Here is a 17694-nt window from a genome sequence, read left to right on the forward strand (position 1 = left end):
CAGAGTCCAGTTCGGAATTTGAAAATACTACCCATTCTGTGTTCAGGTCAGCCAAGTTTTACTTTCATCATCCAGTGCACCTACCAAATGATAAAGATATTTGCCATGACTCCTTAGGGAGAAGTGTCTTCATGGGGCATTCTTGGAAAGATTTCTTCCAGCATCATCCAGACAAGCACCATATTTGTTTTCCTCAAAATAAGGAAAAGACAGAATGTACTAGAATAGAGAGCCTCCGTATCAATGTAAACTTGGGAAACAAAGAAATGAAACATCCTACTAAAAGTCAGACTGGAGATTATACAAAATGTGACAAACAGATTAATGATCAAAAAAAGAATCGTAAGGTCTCTCCAGAGCCCACGACTCAGCACATTACAAGTTTGAATGAACTCTGGAACAAGTATCAGGAACGACAGAAGCAACAGAAATCTCTCGAGTGCAGGGGTAGAAAAGAACTATCCTTGGTAGAGCGACTTGATCGTTTGGCTAAACTTCTTCAGAATCCTATCACACATTCTCTTTGGCCCTCAGAAAGTACACAGGATGATAGCAGAGGGCAGCGAGATACTAAGGAATGGAATGGTAGACAGCAACAGAGAAACAAGCTTCAGAAAAAGAAGCGGTATAAAAGTTTAGAGAAATGCCATAAAAACATAGGAGATCTTAAAAACAAGGTGCTTTCTACTCATCAAGCTGGAAAGTCCAATCAGATTAAAATTGAACAGGTTAAATTTGATAAATATATTCTGAGAAAACAGCCAAATTTTTGTTACATAAACAATACTTCTTCAGATTCTAGACCCTCAGAGGAGAGTGAGCTGCTCACAGATACTCCCACCAACGTCCTTTCCACCACAACTTCTCCTGTGGAATCAGATATATTGACCCAAACAGATAAAGAAGTGACTTTGCATGAAAGGAGCAGCTCTCTTTCCACCATTGACACTGCCCGATTGATCCAGGCTTTTGGCCATGAAAGAGTTTGTTTGTCACCCAGGAGAGTTAAGTTATACAGCAGCATCACCGACCATCAGAGGAGATACACTGAGAAGCGGAGCAAGAACAAGAAGAAAGCCTTGAGTTATCCCCAAATGACTTCTGAACACACCAGAAGGAAACACATCCAGGTACATGGCTACAAATTGCATCTGGCAATGTGACTGCCTTTTTTCATGGACTTTTTAGTTAAGCTTTGCGTACAGGTGGAAAAAAGCCATTTGCCCTTTCCTCACTATAATATTCCTTACCAACTGGAAAAGAGTGTGAGAAAGTGTAGTACAGTGCTATTGTGAGTTGTCATTCTTTTCATCAACACTTATTTACAAATTATCCTTTGGAAGAAGGGGTTTGCTGCTAACAGCTTCAGAATCTACAAAGTATATCCCTGGCACCGGTGAGCTTTTAGTATAGAATGACCTCCATTCTGAACAATATTGCGTAGGTTTTTTAATTTGTTTTTTGTTGATTTACTTCTCCCTATCTTTCAAGACATTTTGAGTTGCTTTTAAACACACACACACACACACACAATGATTTTTTAAAAGGAAATAAAGAATTCGAATGAAAGAAAATTATGGAAGCCAGAGAGGGGTGAGCTACAACATGACTTTTATAAATAAATGAAGATTTGTGAGTTATGGGAAGACAAGTTAATGCTAGAGAAAGATAAAATGTACCTTGTAGATATGGTTGGGAGTCACAAGTTTTGCTTTGTTTTCTACCAGTTAGTATTGCTAGAATTTTGTGATCAATCACAAGTCTAATATAAAAACAAACTGAATTTTCAAAAGCACTACATACTTCTGGTACTAAAACCTAAAAGAAATTGACTTATCTGTCCTCATAAAGAAGGAACCACAGTATAATAGAGTCCTCAGCAGCATCCTTACAGTAGTTTCAGTAATAATGCCTAAAAGGCTAATATGACCTTACTCCATTGTTCAGCAAAGACATCCAAAAAAGGGTCAACATGTACTTTAACCCAAGAATAAAATTTAGTGTGCCCAGAGAAGTGATGCTTGCAAAATGGTTATTTGTAGTATAGAAAGAAAAGATTAATTTTTTCTCAAACTTTTAAAGTTTACATTTTATATATGTTTATATTATACTAGAGGCCCAGTGCATGAATTCGTGCACAGGTGGAGTCCCTTGGCCTGCCGGCAACCAGGGCTGATCAGAGCTGGCTGGCTGGTAGGGAGGGACCATGGGAAGTTGGCTGGCCACTGGAGGTTGTCTCTGGAAGCACACTGACGATCAGGGAGCAGCTCCTGCATTGAGTGTCTGCCTCCTGGTGGTCATTTGGTCATTTAGGCTTTTATATGCATAGATGAGTACAGTAATAACATAATTTATAAATGCAGGGTGAGGCAAAAGTAGCTTTACAGTTATGAGTACATGAAAGTTTACTGTATTATTATTTTCTAATTATTTCATTTTCTGTATAAACAAATTTAATTTTGCCCCACACTGCAAATATTGGTAATTTTTGCTCAAAAATATTGCCTGGCCAGTTAGTTGAGTGTCATCCCATACACCAAAAAGGTTGTGGGTTCAATTTCCCATCAGGGCATATACCTAAGTTGCCAATTAGTTCTCCAGTTAGGGCACTTAAGAGAGGCAACCTATTGATGTTCCTCTCGTACATCAATGTTTCTCTCTCACACACACACAAAATAAAAAATAAGATTTTTTAAAGGAAATATAGAGAAAGAAAATTATGGAAGCCAGAGAGAGGTAAGCTAAAACATGACTTTTAAAAATAAATGAAGAAATGTAAGTGATGGGAAGACAAATTGATGCTCTCTATCAAATCAGTTTTTAAAAATACCCTTAAGTAAAGATTAAAATACATGTGTGTTTTTTTTCCTTTAAGACTGCATAATTAATTTAGAGTTTGCTAGTCTAGACAAAAGAAGGCACAAGACTTCCAGTTTACTGTAAATATTATAATTGAGGTTTGGTAAGTATTAAATGATAGTGATTACATATATAAATAGTACAAAATGAATTTTTTTTAAGTAAAAAAAAAAAAAATTGAAATGGCACAGATTAAGGCTTTTTGTTCCATAGAAAAGATATGGGAAAAGGATCTAAGGAGGGATTTTTGTGTGGTAAAAACATACACATAACATAAAGTTTATAATTTTGCACTAGTGGAGTTGAGGGTTTGATTCTGGTCAAGGACACGTCCAATTGCGGGCTCGATCCCCAGTAGGGACGCACAGGAGGCAGTTGATCAGTAATTCTCTCTCATCATTAATGTTTCTATCTCTTCTCCCTTCCTCTCTGAAATCAATAAAAATACATTTTAAAAAATAAAGTATCATTTTAATGATTTTAAAGTGCACAGTTTAGTGGCACTAAGTACATTCACAATGTGGGTTTTTTTTTTATATTTTATATATACACACACACACACACACACACACACACACACATATAATTCAGAGAGGAAGGGAGAGGAAAAGAGAGAATCGTTGATTGGCTTCCTCCTGCACACCTCTACTAGGGATGAAGCCCGCAGCTCGGCATGTGCACTGACCAGGAATCAGAGCGTGAACTCCTGCTTTATAGGTCAGTGGCCAACCACTGAGCCATGTTGGCTAGGCCACAACAGTTTACAGTTTGATGAATAGCACAGTATCCCTATCTTTTGTTGCTTGTGCTTTTGGTTTCATATCTAAGAAACCATTGCTAAGTCCAAAGTCATAAAGATTTGTCCTTTTATTTTAAATTTTTTATACTTTTAGCTCTTTCATTTGCATCTTGGATATATATTGAGTTAATTTTTGTATATAATATGAGGTAAGAGTCAAAACTTCATTCTTTTCCACATGGATATTCAATTGTCTCAGCACCAGTTATTGAAAAAACTATTTTTTTCCCTGGTCTGGTTTCATTATCAAAACTCAATTGACCATATAATTGAGGGTTTATTTCTAGGCTTTCAGTTTATTTTTTTTATCTGTATTTCTATTTGTATGCCATTACTGCACCATTTTGATTACTCTAGCTTTGTGGAAAGAACTGAGAAGGTGACTCCTCCAACTTCGTTCTTTTCCAACACTGTTTTGGCTATTTAAATCCCTTGTATCTCCATGTGAATATTAAGATCAACTTTTCAATTTTTGCTGAGAAGATCATTAGGATTTTTTTCCCTCCAGTTTTTTTTTTTTTTTAAATATATTTTATTGATTTTTTACAGAGAGGAAGGGGGAGAGAGAGAGAGTTAGAAACATTGATGAGAGTCATCGATCAGTTGCCTTCTGCACGCCCCCTACCTGGGATGTGCCCACAACCAAAGTACATGCCCTTGACCGGAATTGAACATGGGACCCTTCGGTCCGCAGGCCGACACACTCTATCCACTGAGCCAAACTGGTTTCGGCAATCATTGAGGATTTTTAATGTATTAAATCTGTGTTGGCTTTGGGATTTATTGCCATCTTAACGATATTAAGTCTACCAATCCGTGAGCACAGTAAGTAATTTTTATATACAGTGTTAAGGTAAGGCTTTAAACTTTATTTTTTCGTTGTGCTAACACTATTTGTTGAAAAAAGAGTCTTTTCCCTGTTGAATGGTCTTGGCACCCTTGTCAAAAGTCATTTGATTGTATATGTAAGGGTTTCTTTCTGGGCTCTTTGTTCTATTCCATTGGTCTATGTGTCTGTCTATAGTATGCCAGTACACACTGTTTGGGTTTACTCTATCTGTTGAAATAAATTTTGATATTAGAAAGTGTAAGACCTCCAAACTTATTCTTTTTCAAGATTGTTTTGGCTATTTGAGGCTCTTTGGTATGCCATATGATATTTATTATTTTTTCTTTTTGATGTGATTTAAAGTGTAAATGTTTTCTTCATTTTTGCATTATTAGTGTATAGATACTCAGCTGATTTTTGCATGTTGATCTTGTATCACCGCAGCCTGACTGTTTATTAATTCTAACAGTTTTCTTGCAGATTTTTGTTGTTGTTAATCCTCATCCAAGGGTTTTTTCCCCATTGATTCTTAGAGTGGAAGGGAGGGGGAGAAACAAAGAGAAACATCGTTGTGAGAGAGACACATTATCTGGTTGCCTCCTGCACACACCCCGACCAGGTCAGAGAGTGAACTTGCCAACTGAGGTATGTGCCCTTGACCAAAATCAAACCCATGACCCTTCAGTCCATGGGCTGATGCTCTAACCACTGAACAAAACTGGCTAGGGCTTCTTGTACATTCTTTAGGATTTTCAGTGTATAAGGCTGGGGTGGGGGACGGAGTGTCTCTCAGCCCAGCCTGCAGCCTCTCCAATCTGAGACTCCTTGAAGGATGTCTGACTGCCCATTTAGGCCCTAACCCACTGGTCACCTGCCTGCTTTTCTGATTGTCCCTAACCACTTTTGCCTGCCAGCCTGTTTGCCCCCAACTGCCCTCCCTTGCAGGCCTGGTCCCTCCCAACTGCCCTCCCCTGCTGGCCATCTTGTGGCGGCCATCTTGTGTCCACATGGGGGCAGTCATCTTGTGTGTTGGAGTAATGGTCAATCTGCATTTTATTCTTTTATTAGATAGAATAGAGGCCTGGTTCATGGGTGGGGGCCAGCTGGTTTGCCCTAAAGGGTGTCCCAGATCAGGGTGGGGTTCCCTTGGGGCGTGAGGTAGCCTGAGAGAGGGGCCTGTAGTGGTTTGCAGGCTGGGCATGCCCCCTGGTGAACCAAGCAGAGGCCCTGGAATCTGAGGTTTATTTATCTTCTACAATTGAAACTAGCCTTAAGCGGAGGCCTGGGCTGGCCAGGGTGTGGGGAAAGCTTGGCTTACTCCATCACCTGGGAAACCCAAACCTCCCTCCTGCTTTCTCTGTGGCTACAGCTGTCTTGGTTGGTTGGTGTGGCTTATGGGTGTATCGGAGTCATAATTTGCATGTTACTCTTTTATGAGATAGGAGGATATATATATATATATATATATATATATATATATATATATATATATATATATATATATATAATGTATGTATGTAGGCCCAGTGCATGAATTCGTGCCTGGGTGGGGTCCGGCCAGACTGGCCAAGGGGAGGGGACGTGCAGTTGGCCAGCTGGCCTGCCTGCCAGTCAAACTCCTGGTCGAGGGGACAGTTTGCATATTAGCCTTTTATTATCCTATATAATAAAAGTGTAATATGCAAATCGACAAATGGAGGAATGACCAGTTGGGGGGCGGGGCCAGCAAGCAGGTGGCACCAGGTCAGCCAAGGCGTGTGCCAGCAGGCAGAGGGAGGGGACAGGAATGGGATGGGGGGAAGGTGGCAACCAGTGGCAGGGCATGGGTGCTGGCGCAGTCCCCTGACTGCCTGCAACCATGGGCAGTAGCGGGGTGATGCAGGGTGGGGCTGACTGCTAACCATCCCCAGATAGGCCTACTGGGGTCACCTCCCACAGAGGGAGGCCAGACTAAGCCATCATTTGGACATCCCCTGAGGGCTCTTGGACTGTGAGAGGGTGCAGGCTGAGCTGAGGGCCCCTCCCCAGTGCACAAATTTTTATGCACTGGGCCTCTAATATAGGATATTATCTATATAGAGATAGTCTTACTTCCTCTTTTTCAATTTGGGTACCCTTTATTTTTCTTGCCTAATTGGTCTGGCTAGATCTTCCAGTAGAGTGTCAAATAGAAGTGGTAAAAGCAAGGCACCATTGTTTGTTTATGATCTTAGGAAAACATTCAGTTTTTTGCCGTTGAGAATGGTTTTAGCTGTGTATTTCCACATATGACCTTTATTGTGCTGGGGAAGTTACCTTTTTTTCCTATTTTGGTGGGTGTTTTTACCATGAAAGGGTTTTGTTTCTTGCCGAATATTTCACCTATTGAGATGATCATATGGGTATGTGTGTTTTTTTAATTCTATTAATATGGTATATGTTGATAATCATTAATAATAGTATATGTTAAACCATCCTTGCATTCCAGAAATACTTTGCCAGGGAAGGGGGAATAAGTAAAAAGCCACAAAGCTCTCTCCTACTTGGTTTATTTGGCCTTGCTCTCGCTTTTCTTTAGTTGCCTGTACCTTTGACTATATTTCAGAGTTTTGATAAGGTTGATTTTAACAGTTTTTGTCAGATTTTTGGTCCTAGTAAAGGGGCAAGTTCCTGGAGTTCTCCCTATCCAGTTTTGCTGACATCCCTCCCAGGCAGTTTTGTGCCCTTCCCGCAACAGCTGCTGTTTCCTTTCCTGGGTCTGCACTATAATGGACACTTCATAAAATTCTTCAATCGTCTTCCTGGTAGAGTTCAGAGGGGTGCAGACTCCCTCAATTTCTATAGCCCCCAAGGGCATCACACTCTTGTCAGTGCACACTTGATCTCCAGCACTTAATCCAATCTCGAACTTTCTTAATTGTATCCAGTTGTATCTCTTCCAGATAACAGCAGTCTCTTCTTAGATTTAGGACCAGAGTTGACCTCTGACCTCGATTTTCTGAGGCTTCAAGAAAATTCATGAAATTAAAGTTGGTTTATTTTTGTTGTTGTTGTTGGTGGTGGTGGTTATAAAAATGGCAGCACTGCTTTATTTAACTCTGTTGATATCCAAGTGGGGAAAAATGTATATCACTACTGGTAGATTTTGACCTGTGGTATTTTTATTAATAGTACCTTTTAGATGTTTTATAGTGTAGCTTTGAATTTCCTGTTTGACCCAAGAGGAGTTTAGGAGAGAATTTTTTTTAATTCCATTACTTAGATTTATTGTTTCACTGCATATTTTTGCTGTATCGTGATTAGAGATTGTGCTCAATTCTATTTCTGTTTTAAGGACATATAGAGTCTTGTGACTTAATGTATAGCTAACTACTCCAAGGGTGTTATAAAGGAGGTAGATCTCCATACAGAGTATAACATTCTAATTACATGAATATGCTTAGTATTCATCTTTGTTAATATACTTTGTTATTGCCTTTATTATATTCTTCCCAAATATTGGTTTCCTTGATCCATTAAGGATTCCAAAGAATATAATTGAAAGTTGATTTATCTAGTGGTAATTGAAGGTTTATGTATAAGTTTATGTCTAGCACATACAATATATTGTAGATGATAGTTTTTAATCACTATGAATTACACTGTAAATTGTCCAAAGTAAGTTCATTTTCCATTTTTAACATATTTTGTCTTTCATTCTGTTTCATCCAATGCAATTTTTAAATGTACATTTGCCTAGTTGGTCTTTGCCCATCTTTTTATTTTTAGCTCTTCTTAGTCATTTTGCTCCAGTGTAAGTAGCATCTAGTTGAATTTAACCCTCCCCCCTCAATGAGAGGGTTTTCTTTTGAAGTGAATTTATTTTGCTTAAAGTCAAAATTATAACAGGTATGTTTGGTTTAAATTTTATCATCTTTTTTCCTGTTCTATGTGATTATTATACAAAATTCTATTTCTGACTGGGGAAATGACCTTTTTATTGTTAAATACAATACATAAAATCTATCATTTTAACCATTTAAGTGTACAATTTAGTGTTAAGTATATTCTTTGTGTAGAAGAGATTGGTGATGGCTCCTTAAATTTGGTCCCAGTTGTTTTGTTGCCAGTGAAAATAGGGTTCTTCCACAGAGTGACGAGGAAAGCATTTCAGGGACCTGTGCATAGAGGATGAGGTGTAATGGTAAGATTTATTGGAGTAGAAGCAATAGACTGTTTAAAGTCCCAGTGTCTCATCCACGAGCAGATAGCTAAGCTCTGCCTCACTATGGGGGAAGCCCAGCCTCTGGGGCAGCAAGCCCAAACTTGTCCTCACCGAGCCCAGGAGGACCAGGGCCCAGAAATTCTGTGCCATTGGCCAAGAGGTGACTGAACAGAACTTCGTAGTTCTGTTCAGTCCATTCCTATGCTTAGTTCAGCTCAGTCTCTGTCCCCATCAGGCTATTGTAGTCTCCGTTCCTGACTGTGCTGAGCAGGCACTGCGTTGCTGCACGTAGGCCCATGCTTGGAACCTTGCAGCTGCTACAAAGAGAGAATACATTTGAACTAACTGGTGCATGTGTGGTACTGAGATTGGTCTTCATTAAGCTTGGATTATATTATCTTGTGCTTAAAAGAGAGCAGGCTTTCTTTCAAACTAGCTTCTCTTTCCTAATCCTTCCTGGGCTTGTGCTGCGTCCTTCCCCTATTCAGTCTCTTTCTTAGATCCTCTGGGGTTTCATGCCCTCAACCAATCTTATCCTTTTCCCAGGATAGGCCCCTTCCCCTTATGGCCACCATTTGGCCCTGCTGCACAGGCCTCAAAGTAGAAGGACCTCCCCCTGTGCTGTCTTGGCTTCTACTGCCCAGTGTCTAGCAAAGGAATTTCCCCTTTATTGTTTACTAGAGTCCCACTGCACAAATTTGTGCACAGGTGGGGTCCCTCAGCCTGGCCTGTGATCAGGGCAATTGGGGCCGGCTGGCTGGCCAGCCAGGGGGAGGGACCATGGGAGGTTGGCCGCCCACAGGAGGTTGGCTGTGGAAGTGCTCTGACCACCAGGGGGGCAACTCCTGCATTGAGCCTCTATCCCCTTTGGTCAGTGCATCATAGCAACTGGTCAAGCAGTCAGCCAGTTGCAGCGGTCGCTTAGGCTTTTATATATATAGACTAGACACCCATTGCAGGAAGATTCCTGCAAGAATAGGGCTTCCTGCGACCATCTCCACCGCCCCGCCTGCTTCCCTCCCTTCTCCGCTGCCCCACTTGCTTCTCTGCAGCTTTACTCCCTTCTGCAGTGCTTGGCTTCCTTCTATGCTGCCTTCAGTCTTCACTCTGTGCCTGGATATGCAGATTAACCGCCATCTTGTTGGGTTATTTTGCATACTCACTCCTGATTAGCTGGTGGGCGTAGTGGAAGTATGGTAAATTTGCATGATACCTGCAGAAATAAATGACCAGTTCTGAATAATAATTATCACCTGAGTTCCTGCTTTTTAAGCTTTAATCTTGTCTCTAGGAATTGAAACTATGTTAAAGTGTTCTTTTTGGGACAGGTACTTTGTGATTGTGTCACCCTTTACTGGGTAGCTTTATTATTGAAACTACATTTCCAAGTTTGATCTGCATATAACTAAAAACTTTTCACAACAACAAAAATTTTTATTTTGATGACATTGAATATATTTCTAATTTTGACTCTGACTGTCCTATCATTGTGTATCTCTGGTCCTAAACTTGAATGGTTATAAATGAATTAACATAAACCCATTCCTCAGGGGCAGGGGGCGGGGCGGGGGACAAAGCAAAACATCTTGCAGGCACCTGCCTACCTAAAGGTCAGCAATAACAATCTACATAAAGAATAGCCATATAGGGTCATGTAAGGAAACATGACCTTTTTTCCTATATTATGTTTTCCTATTTCCACCTATAAAGTAAATTTTTAGTTGAAAAGCTTTTCTTTTTCTGGATCTGTTGGTGTCTCTGATCAACAAATATGAGAATGACTCTCACCTAGATTTTAGTTAAACTAAAACATACAAAAGCCTGAAACATCTCTGAAATGGTGGCAATTACTTCCTTTTCCCAGTATAAAGTAAGGCATCAGCAGGTGAGTTTGCTCTCATAATAATAGAAATTATAACAACAGCCATGTAGCCCTAGCAAGTTTGGCTCAGTGGAAAGAGCATCAGCTTATGAACTGAAGGGTCTTGGGTTCGATTCCGGTCAAGGGCACATGCCTAAGCTGTGGGCTCGGTTCCCAGTGTGGGGAATTCAGGAGGCAGCCAGTCAATGATACTCTCTCATCATTGATGTTTTATCTCTCTCTTCTCCCTTCCTCTCTGAAATCAATAAAAATATATTTTTTTAAAAAAACAGCCATGTATCTCCTTTTAAGACTCTACAACAGCAAGCTTAAACCATGATAGCTGATAGTGTCATTTGACTTGTAGTCACTTAAATCTTTATATATATATATATATATATATATATATATATATATATATATATGCCCCATTATGGAGAACTGAATGGGCTCATCACACCTGGCTAATCCCAGGCCCTGAGGGATAGATGAGGAGTCATTAGCCTTTCCGATGAACTGAGGAAAGTGGGAGTGTTGTGGTTTACCAACAGCATCTGTAAATGACAGCAAAAATGTTCTACCCCATAGTGGGTTCTCAGCACAAATTGTCATACACAATGCAGACCTGTAGGTTGCGATTATTGTGAAACTGAGAGTCAACATGGCATGATTGCATGATTCTGATAGTTTGCACTTGGCCCTAATAATAGAGTGTGTATAGTGTTTCAGTGTATCTACAGCACCTAGCACCTACATTTTTGTTAGGAAAGTCTATTCGTTATTATGTGAAATGATACTGTTGCTCACTTTCCATTGTTCTCATATCTCTGATTCAGTAACAGGAGATGCAGAACCATAAAGCATGAGAAGCTTTTGCTCCAAATAAGGCTTCATAATCTGCATGTACTTCAGTTGGCCACACATGGATAAATATGTTTTTACAGCTCTTGAGATACTTCACATGCCATAAAATCCATATTTAAATGTACAACTCATTGGGTCTCAGTGTGTGCACAGAGTTGTGCACCATCCCTCTAATTTTAAAACATTTCCCCAAAAACACCCTGTACACATTAGCAGCCACTTCTCATTTCCCCCAACCTCCCACCCTTACCCCAGCTCCTGGCTGTGGTTACTAATCTACTTCCTGCCTATAGATTTTCTTATTCTGGACATTTTATATAAATGGGTTCATATAATATGTGATCTTTTGAGACAGGCTTCTTCCACTTAATGTTTTCTAGGTTCATCTACATTGTAGCATGTATTCCTTTTACCAAAGTAGGAGCCCAGTGCAATAATCCATGCATCTTGAAAGGAACTGTGAGCCAGGAGGCTTCAGTGGGCACAGGGGCGGGTCTTGGCCCATTTTCCAAGCCCCAACCTGGCCCCTCCAGCCGATGCCTCTGGTCCCGTCCACTGGCAGCCCCGCTCCCACCATTGCCCCTCCCACATGCTGATGGCACTGGCCCTGCTCACACCTGCTGGTGGCACAGAGCGATTGGGGCCAGCACCAGCAGTGGGTGCGAGCAACAGGTGCTGCCCTGATTGCCCCTTAGGAGCAGGTAAAGAAACCTTCAGGGGCGACCAGGGCTCGCAGCCGCTACTCACACCTGCTACTCACACCTGCTGACAGTGCCTGCAGCAGGTGTGAGTGCAGGACAGGAATGTGGCACATGGGAACGAATTTTCAGTAACCATTAGAGGTTTGCCCCAATGACCAGGGCCCCGCCTTAGTCTGGCTACCCGCTCACCTGCTCCACCGTCCTGCCACAGCCGATTCCCACATGTTCCGTACTCTGCTGACTGCTGCCAATGCCTGCCAAGTTCCCACGCACACCCCCTGGTGGTCAGTGAATGTCATAGCAACCAGTTTGGTGGTTCTGCTGTTCAGTCTATTTGCATATTAGGGTTTTAGAGAGAGAGAGAATACCATTCCATTCTATGAATACACATTTATCCAGCCACCAGTTAACAGACTTTTGTATTTAACTTTTTGGCTATTATTAACAAAGCTGTGAACTTTCATGGGCAAGTTTTTGTGTGGACATATTTTGTGCATATGCTTAGGAGTGGATATCTGCTGGGTCAAATATAACTTTAGTTTAACCGTTTGAGGAACTATTAAACGGTTATCCAAAGTATTATCCCATAGCAATGTATGAGGATTCCAGTTTCTCCATATCCTTGAAAACACTTGCTCTTGCATGTCTTTTTATTTTAGCCAGGACCTGTTTGGCTCAATGGATAGAGCGTCGGCTTGGGGACTAAAAGGTCCCGGGTTCGATTCCGGTCAGGGGCATGTACCTTGGTTGCGGGCATATCCCCAGTGGGGGGTGTGCAGGAGGCAGCTGATCGATGACTCTCTCTCATCGATGTTTCTGACTCTATCTCTCTCCCTTCCTCTCTGTACAAAATCAATAAAATATATTTTTTTAAAAAAAGAAAGGAAATTTATTTTAGATTACTTTCTATTTTTAAATATTAACCTTTTTATAGGCAGGGACTTAACCTAGAAATGCAATCACATACACCAAGTCTTCTCATTTAATCAGATGTAAATGGGTGTTCTTTCACATCTGTGGTGCCTTTCACGACTGGGTGTATGCTTCGGAACTTCAGGAGGTTCAAGCTCAGAGTTGGAAGAGACCATCATTAACACTTCTGCTTCAACAGCTCCTCCACTCACTGCTCATGAGCAGCTCATCCCATTTGTCTAAGGCTTCAGTTTTCCAGGGATGTAACTTACAAAGCTCCAAGATCAGCCTGCATTGGTATCTTGGTTCTGTTCCCAGTTCTGATCTTCTAACTCTTAGGTACCCTCTTCCTTCCCCGAAGTATTTTTACTTTATTTTCCTTTCTTTTTGATCTTCACTCTTTGAACTATTCCTCTCATGTCATGCTTTTTACTCCCCTTTCCCAAGATGTCAGCTTTCCTGGTCTATGAAGTTCGTCAGTATCCCATTTTTAAACGTCACTGAACTAAGCATGCTGTATGTACTACAGATAGTGAGAGCATGTTGACAGAACAGATTTATCACCTTCCTTTCTGTGGCTAGAACAGTTCTATGACCTAACATGTTTTATTCCCGATGAACTCACCAGAGCCATTAGACCTTTATTGCTACACTCTGTAAGGTTTTGTTTTATTCTCACTTCTGAAACGAGTAATACAATCACATGATACAAAATAAAAATGTGTGAAATGTACTTGATAGTGTCCTTCCCATTCCTGTTTTGTAAACATTTATTTTAAATATATTTTTAATTGATTTTAGAGAGAGAGAAATACATGATAAGGAGAATCACTGATCAACTGCCTCCTGCATACCCCACACTGGGGATCAGCCCACACCTAGACATGTGCCCTAGACCAGAATTGAACCGAGAGCCTTCAGTCCGCAGGCTGATGCTCTATCCATTGAGCCAAATCAGACAGGGCTGTAAACAGATTTATTAAAGTATAACTTACATAACATAAAAATTTATCTATTTAAAGTGTATAAGTTAATTATTTTTATTAAGTTTACAGAGTTGTGCAATTATTACCACAAAGTCATATAATAAGTAGTGTTTGGCATCTGGCTTCTTTTGCTTAGCATATTTTCAGTGTTCATCTATGTTGTAATTTGTGTCAGTAGTTTCTTTTTATTTGTGATTAGTATCCCATTATATGGATAGGCCACATTTTGTTTATCCAATTACCAGTTGTTAGACATTTGGATTGTTTAATTTGAGGGGATAATACAAATAATGTGCTATGAACATTTGTGTAAACCTTTTTGTGTGGACAGGCTTTCATTTATTTTGGGTATATATCTATGAGTGGAATTGCTGAGTAATATGTTAAGTTTATGTTTAATTTTTAAGAAAATACCTAAGTATTTTTCAAAGTGGCTTACCATTTTTACGTTCCTACCAGCCATATGTGAAGGTTCCAGTTTCTCTGCTTCCTTCTCAGCACTTAGTATTATCCATCTTTTTTTTTATCATAACTATCCTAGTAGATGTAAAGTGATCATTGTGATTTTTAATTTGCATTTTCCTAATGACTAATGATGTTGAACATCTTTTCATATGCTTATTGGCCACTCATATCTCTTTTGGTGAAATGTCTATCTTTTACCCTATTTTAAATTACATACGTGTAATTTCTCATTATTTATTTAGATTGTTGGTTTCTCCCATTAATGTTTATAGTTTTCAGAGTACAAAGCTTGCCCTTCTGCTAAATTTATTCTAAATATTTTATTCTTTTTGATGATATTGTGAATGGAATTGTTTCCTTAATTTTACTTCCAGTTGCTCATTGCTAGAATATAAAAATACAATGGATTTTTTTTCTTACTGATCTTATATTCTGCACTCTACCTAAACTTTTTTTTAGTTCTAGTACCTCATGGATTCCTTTGTATTTTCTATATATAGGATCATGCCACCTGCAAATAAAAACAGTTTTATCTCTCCCTTTCCAACCCAATTTCTTTTCTTTCATAGGTATTTCATATATTAAAAAGCAAATACCTACATATGTTTTATACCCTTTTTCACAAAAATGGCAGCATACTTTACATTTTGTAAAGGATATAATCTGTCTTGAAAATCAGTCTGTTTCAGTACTAAAATGTTGCTGCTTTTTCTTTTTTTTACAGCTGCAGAGAGGTGTAGTGTTTGCTGGTCAGTCACCTTGTCACCACCCTTTCCGAGCTCATACTTTTTTTTTAACATAATAACCTCATAGTTTTATATTTGTTTTTTACTGTTTATAATCTAAATCATATGTTCTTTCTAACACTTAGATAATTTCAGAAATGTAGTTTCCCTTTCTAGATGGGAAACGTGTAGAGAGGTTATGGCTTACTCGAGTAGAAACAGTGAAGGGAAGATCTGAGACTGGTGTTGGTCTTGGGCTTCAGACCCAGAGCTTTTTCTACTGCATCCAAGTTTCTGCCATTTCTCCAGCTTAATGAGTGGGACTTCACAATTATGCTTTGTTTGACTTGGACTATCATTCCTGTTGTTATTTGGGATTGTGGCCATTTAGGCCCTCCCAGATGTGCGTTGTAGGGGAGATCTGCTTCCCATATCTCCAAGACACTGGGATGTAAAATGTTAAGGAATAGCCAGAGTAAACCAAGTGACTGACGCACAGAAAGCACTTAGTCAATATTTGTGTTGAATACAAGATCTGTCACATAGTAATGGTCTCTTATGTTGTTAAGAATATTTGGGTATGATTGTTTCAACTAATTATAGTTCTACCAACTTATATTATCATTAAGCCCATATTACTCCATCTTGCCCTCAAAGATGTCATGAGAATTTCTGTCATTTTGTTAAAATCAAGTACTTACTACAATTCTTTTGTCTGCGAGTTAGTGACGGTGTCTACTAGGGAAAACCAGGCTAACCTGGCAGGGCTTGCTCTGCCTGCCTTATGAGCCCTCGTTGAAGTTATCAGATTGATGATTCATTCTAAAATATTTCAGGTTATTAGTGTTAAACCCACCAGCTTGCAATATATACCTATGAAAATTACATTTCCCCTCCCCGGGCATCTAACATAGCTCCCTCCTCCAGGATTCGGTTGCTAAGTTTCCTGAAGTCCCTGGAATGTAGTTTACTTAATCTAGTTCAGGGGAACAAGTACCTGCAGTTTCCTTTCCTGACTTGGTCTTCAGTTTCCATCTCCCAAACTGGCTTAAGGAGATGAGCAAGATGTCATCCCAGTGAGATTCCAACTCATCGTTCTGGGTCAGGGCCAGTCCCCAAGAGGATTGTTGTGATAGGTAAATTTAAGAAATACCATTTTATACTGTTTTTATTCAACTACAGTTTGATAACTTTTTTGTCACCCATTAATATTCCACCATCACCTTACATCCATGAATTTTTCCAACCTTCATTGCTCTCCTTGCTCTAAACTTAACTAAAAGGGCCTTGTGGGCTTTTTAATGTTTTTTGCAGTACTCATTCAGGATTTCTCAGGGACGTTTCAGCTCTGCAGCATTTACCCTTGTATGAGTATCTGAGCCCGGTCTTAGAAGCACTCTGCTGCTCACCACTCTTTATAATTATCCCTGGCCCTCTCCTCTGATCAAAACTTACGTAGGTGTCCAGTCAAAATTCCTTTCTGAAGACTGACCAGGCTAATTTTTAGCTAGCATCTTCTTCCATTTTTCAAGTCCTGGGAATATACCTAGTTTGTCTGTCTGTCTGTTTGTTGGTTGTCTTACCTTCAAGAAACAGCTCAAGTCCTTATTCAACCACAGCAGCAGCATCCTCCTGTCATAAAATCATGTGGTAGCATGTTTACACTGTCACAAGCTTCATCTCAGCGATTAGAATTGGATAAGAAAGGGCTCTTTTTGGTTGGTGACTGTGTTTTCTTATTCTGTGGGTAATTAATTGTGCAGTGACTGCAGGTAATGACAACGGGGTCTCTCTTGTTTTTTCTAGGTGATAAACCGTGTGATTTCTTCTGACTCTATTTCATCTTCTACCGGTAATTTCTGGAGCTCGAACTCTACCCTTTGTGACAAACAAAATGTACACATGTTAAACAAGGGTGTGCAAGCAGGTAAATTACTTGAATTTAAACATTTCTTTCCACTAAAATACAAGTAGCTCCTAAATATAAGATACTCAACATGATACTAAATGAAGATTAACACTATACTCAAATGTCATTACTCACCTATCAGACTGGCAAAAATCTAAGCTTCATAGCAAGCATGTGGGCAAGAGTGTAAAGAAGTAAGTGCTCTCATACATTCTAGTAGGAGCATAACTTGGAAGTATAACCCCTATGACAAGCAATTTGGCAATTTCTATAAAATTTCTTTTACCCTCACTTTTACTTTTGGAATTTAGCCTTTAGATATACTGTGCATTATATGTGCAAAATGGCAAGTGTGTAGAATTATCCACATAGTTAATCTAAGTATTATTTATTTTAGCAGAAAATGAAATTCAACTTATATGTCCATCAATAGCCAAATGGTTAAATAAATTACTATACATCTATATAATAAAATCCTACTTAGGATGACAAAGGTCTCTCTACCAATATGGCAAGATCTTTATGACATATAATTTTTAAAAAAAAGATAAGGTACAGAATATTGTATAGCGTGCTACTACATGTATTTAAAAAATAAGGA

General features: G+C 39.5%; 1 protein-coding gene across 1 annotated transcript in view; it reads left to right on the plus strand.

Moving 5' to 3' along the window:
- Positions 1-17694, plus strand: part of ALMS1 (ALMS1 centrosome and basal body associated protein) — a 135452-nt gene that overhangs the window by 105834 nt on the left and 11924 nt on the right. The window contains exons 17-18 of the mRNA XM_084901261.1: positions 4-1130; positions 16991-17111. Coding sequence (XP_084757387.1) covers positions 4-1130; positions 16991-17111 — 1248 coding nt within the window. The remainder of the gene's footprint in view (positions 1-3; positions 1131-16990; positions 17112-17694) is intronic.

Source organism: Pipistrellus hanaki, assembly GCF_964339955.1.
Source record: "Pipistrellus hanaki genome assembly, chromosome: 12".
NCBI lineage: Eukaryota > Metazoa > Chordata > Mammalia > Chiroptera > Vespertilionidae > Pipistrellus > Pipistrellus hanaki.